The sequence below is a fragment of the Oncorhynchus masou genome, chromosome 1, assembly GCF_036934945.1.
Source record: "Oncorhynchus masou masou isolate Uvic2021 chromosome 1, UVic_Omas_1.1, whole genome shotgun sequence".
NCBI lineage: Eukaryota > Metazoa > Chordata > Actinopteri > Salmoniformes > Salmonidae > Oncorhynchus > Oncorhynchus masou.
Window position 1 is genome coordinate 40,259,543 of NC_088212.1, and position 11,101 is coordinate 40,270,643.

Below are 11,101 nucleotides of genomic sequence, written 5' to 3' on the forward strand. Positions count from 1 at the left end.
CGTTGGCTGGCCCTCACTACATATTCATTGCCAAACCCACTGGCTCCAGGTCATTTATAAGTCTTTGCTAAGTTAAGCCCCACCTTATCTCAGCTCACTGGTCACCATAGCAACACCCCCCCCCCCCCATAGCACGCACTCCAGCAGGTATATTTCACTGGTCATCCCCAAAGCCAACACTTACTTTGGCCGCCTTTCCTTCCAGTTCTCTGCGGCCAATGACTGGAATTGCAAAAATCACTGAAGCTGGAGACTCATATCTCCATCAATAACTTTAAGCATCAGCTGTCAAATCAGCTTACTGATCACTGTACCTGTACACAGCCAATCTGTAAATAGCACACCCAACTACCTCATCCCCATATTGTTATTTATCCTCTTGCTCTTTTGCACCCCAGTATCTCTACTTGCACATCATCATCTTTATATCTATCACTCCAGTGTTAATGCTAAATTGTAATAATTTCGGGTCTGTAGCCGATTTATTGCCTTTACCTCCCTACTTTTCTGCATTTTCACACACTGTACATATATTTTTCTATTGTGTTATTGACTGTACATTTGTTTATGTGTAACACTGTGTTTTTGTTTTAATTGCACTGCTTTGCTTTATCTTGACCAGGTCGCAGTTGTAAATGAGAACTTGTTCTCAACTGGCCTACCTGGTTAAAAAAAGGTGAAATAATACAAATAAAACAAATCTGTGACCAACAGTCATGTGAAATCCATAGATTAGGGATTGTTGTGTTTATATTTTTGTTCAGTGTATAATAACCTTGCTGCGTACTGAGCCTATCGGTTTGCCTTTTAAAAAAAAATCACAAGTCAACCTAACTATGCAAAAAAGAAAAAACAGTTCTCTCTATATTAGGCAAGACTACTGTGGTTGGCCATTTCCTGACATCTTCCATAGCAGAGCCTGACATACTTTCTTCTGTGTTTTACTTCATATTTTGACTCCAGCAACATTCAGCAACAAAAATGCTTCTACTGACTACATTGGTTTTCTGGCTTGCTGGTAAGGACCACATCTGTGTGCCATGTACATTTGTATGTTGCCTGCACTTCCTAGTAAATAGCTTATGACTATGTATTTATTTTGCATATTGCCATCTTTATTCTGACCAATGATGGAGTTCAAACTGACATTTTCAGTAATGTAAACTAAATGAAGGCATAGCAACAAAAACATGGATAACAGAGGGATTATTGATTTGACTGAACTGATTTTCAATAATGGAATGAGTCAAGTCAAAACATTTCATAATATATAAATTTCATAGTATTCACAATTCTTTAAGTGTTTGTTACAAAGTTACAACTCATCTGTCAAAATGGCGGTGATGTAAAGTACTTAAGTAAAAATACTTGAAAGTACTACTTAGGTCTTTTTTTTGGGTATCTGTACTTTACTATTTATATTTTTTACAACTTTATACTTTTACTTCACTACATTCCTAAAGAAAATGACGTACTTTTTACTCCATACATTTTCCCTGACACCCAAAAGTTAAATTTTGAATGCTTCGCAGGATAGGAAAATGGTCTAATTCACACAATTATCAAGAGAACATCGCTGGTTATCCCTACTGCCTCTGATCTGGCAGACTCACTAAATACATGCTTCATTCGTAAATTATGTCTGAGGGTTGCAGCATGCCCTTGGCTATCCGTAAATTTAAAAAAAACAAGAATATGGTGCGGTCTGGTTTGCTCAATATAAGGAATTTGAAATTATTTATACTTTTGATACTTAAGTATATTTAAAACCAAATACTTTTAGACTTACTCAAGTAGGGTTTTACTGGGTAAATATGATTTACTTGAGTCATTTTCTCATTTTCTCCACCACTGCAGAATGGAGATGAGAAAATCATAGATTAAATTGTCAGTGTAATTTACTCCAAATGATTCAAAGAACAATTCAATATTTTACTTGATGAAACAATTTGGGCTGAATAACAAGATACATTGTACAAAAAATCCTTTGCGCTTGAAACATGCTACATGGTTGGTTGTGATATTTGAGACAGGAAATTAAAAACTTTTCTGGGAACTTTTGTCTTGATAGATTCACTATATATACAAAAGTATGTGGACAACCCTTCAAATTAGTGGCTTTGGGTGTTTCAGCCACACCCGTCGCTGACAGGTGTATAAAATTGAGCACTCAACCATGCAATCTCCATAGACAAACATTGGCAGAAGAATGGCCTTACTGAAGAGCTCAGTGACTTTCAATGTGGCACTGTCATAGAATGCCACCTTTCCAACAAGTTTGCCCTACTAGAGCTGCCCTGGTCCACTGTAAGTGCTGTTATTGTGAAGTGGAAATGACTAGGAGCAACATCGGCTCAGCCACAAAGTGGTAGGCCACACAAGCTCACAGAACAGGACCACCATGTGCTGAAGTGCACTCACTCCCGAGTTTCAAACTGCCTCTGGCAGCAACATCAGCATAAAAACTGTTCGTCGGGAGCTTCATGAAATGGGTTTCCATGGCTGAGCAGCCGCACACAAGCCTAAGATCACCTTGCGCAATGCCATGCGTCGGCTACAGTGGTGTAAAGCTCACCACCATTGGACTCTGAAGTAGTGGAAACGCGTTCTCTGGAGTGATGAATCATGCTTCACCATCTGGCAGTCCGACAGACGAATCTGGGTTTGGCGGATGCCAGGAGAACGCTATCTGCCCGAATGCATAGTGATAACTGTAAAGTTTGGTGGAGGTGGAATAATGGTCTTTGGCTGTTCTTCATGGTTTGGGCTAGGCCCCTTAGTTGCAGTGAAGGGAAATATTAACGCTACAGCATACAATGGCATTCCAGACGATTCTGTGCTTCCAACTTTGTGGCAACAGTTTGGTGAAGGCCATGTCCTGTTTCAGCATGACAATGCCCAATGCACAAGGCAAGGCCCATACAGAAATGGTTTGTCGAGATCGGTGTGGAAGAACTTGACTAGCCTGCACAGAGCCCTGACCTCAACCCCATCTAACAACTTAGGATGAATTGGAGCGCCGACTGCGAGCCAGGCCTAATTGCCCAACCTCACTAATGTACTTGTGGCTGAATGGAAGCAAGTCCCCGCTACAATGTTCCAACATCTAGTGTAAAGCCTTCCCAGAAGCATGGAGGTTGTTATTGCAGTAAAGGGGGGACCAACTCCATATGAATGTCCATGATTTTAGAATGAGATGTTCGACGAGCAGTTATCCACATACTCTTGGTCATGTATTGTATGTAACGTATAGGTTGGTCAGTGGAATTCTTTCATCAACATATCATATACACTCCCCTCTGTATGTATTTGGACAGTGAAGTAACATTTTAAAATGTTGCCCTACACTCCAGAATTTTGGATTTGAGATCAAATGTTTCATATTTCACAAGTATTTAGACAAATTCACTAATAGTGGTCAAGCTATTACCTTACCAGCTATTTCTATGATTGAAAGGACACCCACTCTGTATTCAAAAGCATGTTGTGTCTCAACCGATGGCAGACACAATACAAAAACCTACAATAATATAAAATTGGGTCTAAGCTACAACATATGCGAATATGTACATTTTGATGTGGAATTTATGCATTTTAAATAATTGTCTATTAAAAAAACTTTAAAGAAAGAATTAAATCAGTGTGACAACCCTGTTTGTAATATTTTAAATTATATAAATCTCAACCGTTTGTCATTTCCAGTGATGAAAACATGGATGTCTCATGGTATGGTGAGGTATGGAAAATAAGTACATTTTGAGCACCTTTATCCCTTGAATGTTTTGGCATTCAGGTAAAAAAAAAAATTCTGGTCCAAAAATGTTTTGGTATTCAAGGCACCTTCCAAACTCTTCTATAAATGGACAAATATGGCACCTTGCATTCGGACTCCCGAGTGGTGCAGTGGTCTAAAGCACTGCATCTAAGTGCTAGAAGCGTCACTACAGACCTTGGTTTGATTCTAGACTGTATCACAACTGGCCGTGATTGGGAGTCCCATAGGGCGCGCACAATTGGCCCAGCATTGTCCGGGTTACGGTTTGGCTGGGGTAGGCCGTCATTGTAAATAAGAATTTGCTTTTAACTGACTTGCCTAGTTAAATAACGGATATATATATATATATGGAAGGTTTCGTTCAAAACAAAAAGGGTTGCTGTCAAAAAGTGATTGAATTCAAATGTATTTACCCCTCTGTAACATTATCAATAATCATGATTTATTCATGATTTTCCTTAATCGTGGCATTATCAGGATTAACTTAAAACTCTTTAGAAACACCTTATCTACTCCCAGAAATAAAATTACTCAAGTCATTATTTACCATTAATTTCCCTATTGGACAAGAAAAATATAAGAAAAACAACCAAAACACACTGCAAATGCTTCCAATGAGTGTGTTGAGTCACAAGCTTGATGTAGTCATTGTGTGCTAGGATATTTGTTCCAAATACTACACTTTCAACTACTTTAATACACTATACATTAATTTTGTCTTCGCATGGGTGGACTAGACAGTCTTTTCATCTCTAAATGGTCAAAAATACACGTATAAAAATACCCTCAAATTAAAGATGACATTCTTTACTGTCACTTCATATGAAACATTTAATCAAAAATGCTGGAGTATAGAGACAAATGTATTATTTTAGCTTCACTGTCCAAATACAGTACACATGGAGGGGAGTGTAGGTATTCGGATTTTTCCAATATGAGTCTAGGTTTTGTAATATTAATCTATAATTATATTTCACAGGCATATGTGATGGTGTGCAGAGACTGGCCTGTCCTTATGATCTAAAGGACGAGGACCTCCCCAGGGTGTGGTGTAAGGAGACGTCCCCACAGTGCTGTTCAGGCTTCAGCTTCAGCAGGGAGAGCCAGTCTTTGGATGCAGGAAGGCTGAAGGTGACTCAGGGTGTTGACTCCTTCACTGTGGATGTCCTGGGCCTGGCCCAGGGAGAGGGAATGTATTGGTGCGGTGTGCTGAGCAGCAATAAAACCATCATCAAACTCGCTGAGGAGTACTTCTACAGCAGTAAGTGTTATACTTGTCCTTGACTGTGCCAGATGATGTAAGTCAAAGTAACCATGAGTGAAGAAGCGAGAACCCTGAAATGTAGCCTCAGGTACCGACACTGATAGGCCTGCTAGCTTAATTGCTATCCAACCTCTTACAAGTCCATCACAAGGTCTTGGATTACATGTGCTCTGCTGTAAATGGTCCTCTCTGATTTTTTTATGTATACAGTGCCTTCGGAAAGTATTCAGACCCTTTGACTTTTCCCACATTTTTTTCCCTCACCAATCAACACAATACCCCATAATGGCAAAGCAAAACCAGGTTTCTAAATCACATTTAAATAAGTATTCAGAGCCTTTACTCAGTACTTTATGGAAGCACCTTGGGCAGCGATTACAGCCTTGAGTCTTCTTTGGTATGACGCCACAAGCTTGGTACACCTGTATTTTGAGAGTTTCTCACATTCTTATTTGAAGATCCTCTCCAGCTCTGTCAGGTTGGATGGGGAGCGTCGCTGCACAGCTATTTTCAGGTCTCTCCAGAGATGTTTGAGCGGGTTCAAGTCCGGGCTCTGGCTGGGCCACTCAAGGACATTCAGAGACTTGTTCCGTAGCCACTCCTGAGATGCCTTGGCTGTGTGCTTAGGGTCATTGTCCTGATGGAAGGTGAACCGTTGCCCCAGTCTGAGGTCCTGAGTGCTCTGGAGCAGGTGTTCATCGCTCCGTTCATCTTTCCCTTGATCCTGACTAGTCTCCCAGTCCCTACCGCTAAAAAACATCCCCACAGCATTATGCTGCCACCACCATGTTTCACCGTAGGGATGGTGCCAGGTTTCCTCCAGACGTGACGCTTGGCATTCAGGCCAAAGAGTTCAATCTTGGTTTCATCAGACCAGAGAATCTTGTTTCTCATGGTCTGGGAGTCCTTTAGGTGTCTTTTGGCAAACACCAAGCGGGCTGTCATGTGCCTTTTACTGAGGAGTGGCTTCCGTCTGGCCACTCTACCATAAAGGCCCGATTGGTGAAGTGCTGCAGATATGGTTGTCCTTCTGGAAGTTTCTCCCATCTCCACAGAGGAACTCTGGAGGTCTGTCAGAGTGACCATCGGATTCTTGGTCACCTCCCTGACCAAGGCCCTTCTCCTCCGATTGGCCGGGCGGCCAGCTTTAGGAAGAGTCTGGGTGGTTCCTAACTTCTTCCATTTAAGAGTGATGGAGGCCACTGTATTCTTGGGGACCTTCAATGCTGCAGACATTGTTTAGTACCCTTCCCCAGATCTGTGGCTTGACACAATCCTGTCTCGGAGCTGTACGGATAATTCCTTCGACCTCATGGCTTGGTTTTTGCTCTGACGTGAACTGTCAACTGTGGGACCTTATATAGACAGGTGTGTGCCTTTCCAAATCATGTCTAATCAATGTAATTTACCACAGGTGGACTCCAATGAAGTTGAAAACATCTCAAGGATGATCAATGGAAACCGGATGCACCTGAGCTCAATTTCGAGTCTCATAGCAAAGGGTCTGAATACTTTTGTAAATAAGTATTCAATTTTTGGAATAAGTCTGTAACGTAACAAAATGTGGAAAAAGGGTAATGTGGTCTGAATACTTTCCGAATGCACTGTAGAGAACATTTGACTTAATTTGGATCTCCTCTACTCGCATCGGCCTCAGGTTCCTACGTTTGGGACATTCTTCGCTGGATTCTGATGCCTCTGCTCCCCCTGGCAATCATCTTTTCTTACTGTTACTTAAAAAGTAAGTCCTTACAACCTCCAATCATGCAATGAGCCCAAATGCATCCATAAAGTACTGCTCTTCCATTGACAAATACTGGTCCATAACATTTTAAGTAACTAACTTCAACGCTTTCTCTCCAAACAACAGGAAAAGACCAAAACAAGGTAAAGTATGACATTAAAACATTTAATTCCTGAAAGAGAATGGCAATTGCCATGTAGCTACTGTTATTCAACAGCTATAACATACACCTGGTATTTCTTAATTCAGAAGGAGATGGGAGTATACATGAACATCACTATGATCTCAGATCTGGCACAAAATAATCCACATACTGAAGAAGAGATAACTGAGCTGGAATGATGGGCATTGCCAAAGGACACACCAAATGCTAAAGGGGCTTTCAATTCTATGCTACAAAACGAGACAGCATTACAGCTTTTTACAGTTACACAAACTGAAGTACTGTACCTCAAGAAAATGTATTAGTCCTCCTTCCTGGTGGTTACAAGAGCTAAGTGAAAAGAATATAAACCAATAGTTTGTCGTAGCTTTCATGATTTTCATAATGGGAAAAAAAGGTAAATGCCATCTATGAAGAAATACGTTTGTATTTATTAGGACGAGCCAAATACAGGTTCACATCCAGTGAAAATATGGAAACATTTCATGGGATGAAAATAAATATCAATGGACCTTTCTATACATTATTTTCTTATTGTACAACATAAGCCTCATGCGCCAATTGGAAATTTGCTCTTAGCATTATTTTTGCCTCATGAACCACTCATTGAATGACAACAATAGACAGACAATGCAGCAGTACTTTGGATTAATGCATAGTTTCATATTTTGAAAGATACATTTTTACATTTTAAACCATGGAATGTAATCTAACGTGACAAGTATATAATACATCTAAAAGTCTGTCTCGTCAGTTAATAAACATACCTTGTAACATTGTCGGAATAAAAGCTTCATGTACTGTATATCATTCCTGAATACCACCTGCATTTATTTTCTTGTCTGATATGAATTCATGCTGCTTTTAATTAAATTGATGGGTGTCTGTCATCATTACAGAATAGCATGGTATCGTTGCAATGTAAACAGATTTCAATGACTGCTTTCATCTGCAGTGATGCAATTACATACTCATTTTGGTGATGCAACTAGTCAACCTGCTTTAGCACACTAACACATGGGACATACGTACACATTGGGAGCAGGCAATATAAACCTTATGTTTAAGTCAAACCAGATGACAATCCACCACATCGTACGCATTAATCAATCCTATTTGTATTTCCTCGTCAGGAAAATATGACCATGATAAATACCATAGACGAGAGTAGCATTAATGAAGCACTATAGTTGTCGACATGTTTCAGTCCAAAAATAGCTGCATTCTATGTTAGTAGGCTGCCATTGAAATATCTCCAAGAACTACAGCTATTGCAAGAAATTGTATTTCAAATGGACATCTGAAGCGCAGGTAAAGTTCATGGAATCTCATGAGACAGACATGATAACGGTTATGTAAAGTTAACACAAGAACAGTAGGAGCCTTGGAATGCAGCAAAATATTGAGAAAGAATATATATATATACTAGCAGTTCATTATTTAAGTTACCTTATTGTGTAAGCAGTTTATGACTTTAGCAAATCATTCATTTCTAAACTGGTATGAGTCCCTTAACAACATAAATCAAGATTATTATCTAAAAGCAAATGTTTACATATATTGTATAGTGTGCTGCCAAGATTTTGGTACTGGCTTCAGCAACAAACAAAAAAAGACAGTATATGATACATTACAGTTCACCAATAGAAGGCACCAGACATATCACATCTGTCTGAAGCTACAACCTGTCAGTTCTGATGCATTACAGTCTTGACTTCCCATAAGAACACTTGACACATAGTTGATAAGGATTGCGGACATGTACGTGTGTTGTTTGTCACTTCCATTACATTTACATTTCCATTTACACTTCCATTTAAGGCATCGAATTAAAACACACTGAAATGTGTACTGAGGCGGTAGAAAAGGTGACAAAGGCCACATCCCAAATTGCACCCTATTCCATATATATATATTGTGCATAGGGAATAAGGTGCCAATTTGGAATGCAGACAAACTGAAAACTACAGTCACTGTAAAATGGTGCATTGGGGGACCTGTTCCATTGTGGGAGTGGAGGGGAGTAAATTATCAAATGGAGTGAGATAGTACATAGAAAATAGAAATAGAAAACAATAGAAAAAGTAAATTAAAGCAGCAAAACTTTCAACAACCATTACATCACTGAGTCGGAGAAACAAAACCAGTGGATCAAAGTAAGAGGACAATCTTCAATATGTGAAATATCAACACCGTCAAGCAACCATCACTTTACAGGAATATGCCCTCAAGCAATTCTTACACCAAATACAGGACATTCAAACAAAAACGTTAGCCCTGCCAAGCCCATTTGGAGTGGTTCACTTCAGGAGAGCATCATTTAAAAAGTTAAAATAAAATAGTAAGCAAACACACATTTGAAGTTAAACGTCTGAAAATATAAAAAGTCAAATCTTTCCTTAGTGGCTCTACTAATTATCATGCCCAGTAGTGATCATATAGTTTGTATCACACCACAGTGAGTGTCAGTCATCTCCTTCCTGTTTCTCCTCAAAGGTTGATGGTAACAAGATTGTATCTTCTACCTAGTTTCTCATCTCATTCAAAGATAATGTGTGATAGTGCTCATGGGAAATAATATTAACGCATCATACAGCCACAGCGGAGTCTAGATTTTTGCCTGGGAATGGGTGACCATGAACCTTGGGTATGGCTTATGGATGCTGCTTGTGCACAAATTAATCTGGTTCTAGGAACCAAACAAGTTTGAAATGACAACTTGGCTTCCGCATCTCTATAGAGTCAAGGTCCAAAAATAAGGATGACTTGGGATCTAGAGTTCTTCATAGTCTCCGCCCTCTCTATTTGCTGACCCCTCCCCTCCAGCCAAGAAATCCTCCAAGTCATCCATTTTCTTGGTCCGAGATTTCTTCTTTTTCCTCTCTTTGTCATCTTCTGTTCCGGTCTCATCCTTCTCCTTTTTCTTGTCCTTTTTATGCTTCTTCTTGCTGCTCTTCTCATCCTCCTAAGAAAAAAGGTTTTTAAAACGTATGTCTACTATGCTGTATAAACACGATCGCCATTTGAAAAGGCATCCACTCCCTTACCTCTTTGCTTTTCTTCTTCTTTTTCTTCTTTTCTTTTGCGGAGTGTTTGCTTTCCTTCTCTGAAAAGCAATTAATAGAATTTGAGAAATGAATGAATACAATGTAATTTTGTTTTATAATGTGATACACTTTGGTACCGTTCTCTGTCATGTGCTAGGATACTATTCTATGGCACTTGGTTGTATTCACTAGATGCCAAACCGAAGAAAACTGATTTAAACAGAGAAGGACTATCTAAACTCTTGTCCAAAAATAAACAATTGTTTTCATATTACGTTGCTAAACTTTGAAATACAGTATGCACTAATGAATACGTCCCTGTTCTCTATAGATTTGTGGTAGTGGACTTGCCTTCTAGGTCCTCACTGCTGTCCTTGGCTTTGGTGGCTTCCTCCGTAATGCCCAAGCCAAACAGGTCTGTCTCATTATTGCTCTGAAAGGAGGGCTTCAGGACCGGTGTGGGCTTCAGAGGCTCTGGGATCAGCGTGGCTGGAGGGATGTCATCATCTGACAGCTCCAGATCAGACAGTACTTCATCCCTGACTGGGAAAACCTCCTGTGGATGGATGCAGAAGGAAATAATGAAGTCCAAACTATTACAAATGCAAATATACATTGTAACCATGCATCCGAACCAAAAAGGCCCATCAAATAATTTATTGAAAATGTATTGGATATTTCACAAATTCAGCACGACATATTTTACGAGAAAAGTCATTTCAATAGGTTGACTACTCAATCTAACTATGATGACTTGTAACCTACAACTCTAAATAACATCCTTTTGACCTAGCCACCTTAGTTATCTTCTGGATGACTGCCTCCTCCTCAGACTCAAAGTCAAGATCATCCATCACGAAGGAGAGCATCTGCTCAGCAACAGGGGCCCCTGGGTCAGAGTCCGAGTCCACTCCAGGGGTTTCTCCCTTTTTCCCTCTGGGTAGGCCTGGCTGCTCCAGGGCTACTGCAGGTGCAGAGGTTAGGGTGAGGGTGATGGGCTCAGCCACCTGGGGGACAGTGTTCTCCAAGAGTTGGCCAGCAGGTGCCAAAGGCTCCGGAGCTTGGGGCTCCATGGCACGGGACATTATGGACTCAGTGCACGGTCTAA

At 40.1% G+C, this 11,101-nt stretch overlaps 2 protein-coding genes across 3 annotated transcripts in view; one reads left to right on the forward strand and one right to left on the reverse strand.

Moving 5' to 3' along the window:
* Window positions 1–882: 882 nt before the first annotated feature.
* Window positions 883–7,751, forward strand: si:ch211-102c2.4 (uncharacterized protein LOC568178 homolog). Its single transcript, XM_064971512.1, has 5 exons — window positions 883–1,018; window positions 4,755–5,036; window positions 6,697–6,780; window positions 6,910–6,926; window positions 7,033–7,751. Exons 1-5 carry the CDS (start codon window positions 982–984, stop codon window positions 7,123–7,125), a joined length of 513 nt encoding a protein of 170 aa, XP_064827584.1. The 5' UTR covers window positions 883–981; the 3' UTR covers window positions 7,126–7,751.
* Window positions 6,928–11,101, reverse strand: part of rabl6b (RAB, member RAS oncogene family-like 6b) — a 29,579-nt gene continuing 25,405 nt past the window's right edge. For both annotated transcript variants that reach the window (XM_064971500.1, XM_064971491.1), the window contains 4 exons: window positions 10,791–11,097; window positions 10,345–10,549; window positions 9,994–10,052; window positions 6,928–9,911 (listed from right to left, as the gene is read on the reverse strand). In XM_064971500.1, the coding sequence (XP_064827572.1) occupies window positions 9,720–9,911; window positions 9,994–10,052; window positions 10,345–10,549; window positions 10,791–11,097 (763 nt within the window). In that variant the 3' untranslated portion in view covers window positions 6,928–9,719. The remainder of the gene's footprint in view (window positions 9,912–9,993; window positions 10,053–10,344; window positions 10,550–10,790; window positions 11,098–11,101) is intronic.

Bases quoted from the DNA above. Each gene is read 5' to 3' on its own strand.
- si:ch211-102c2.4 (XM_064971512.1), top strand. From the start codon at position 982: ATGCTTCTACTGACTACATTGGTTTTCTGGCTTGCTG. The intron at 1,019-4,754 runs GTAAGGACCACA...TATATTTCACAG, and splicing joins ATTGGTTTTCTGGCTTGCTG to GCATATGTGATGGTGTGCAG. The intron at 5,037-6,696 runs GTAAGTGTTATA...CATCGGCCTCAG, and splicing joins TGAGGAGTACTTCTACAGCA to GTTCCTACGTTTGGGACATT.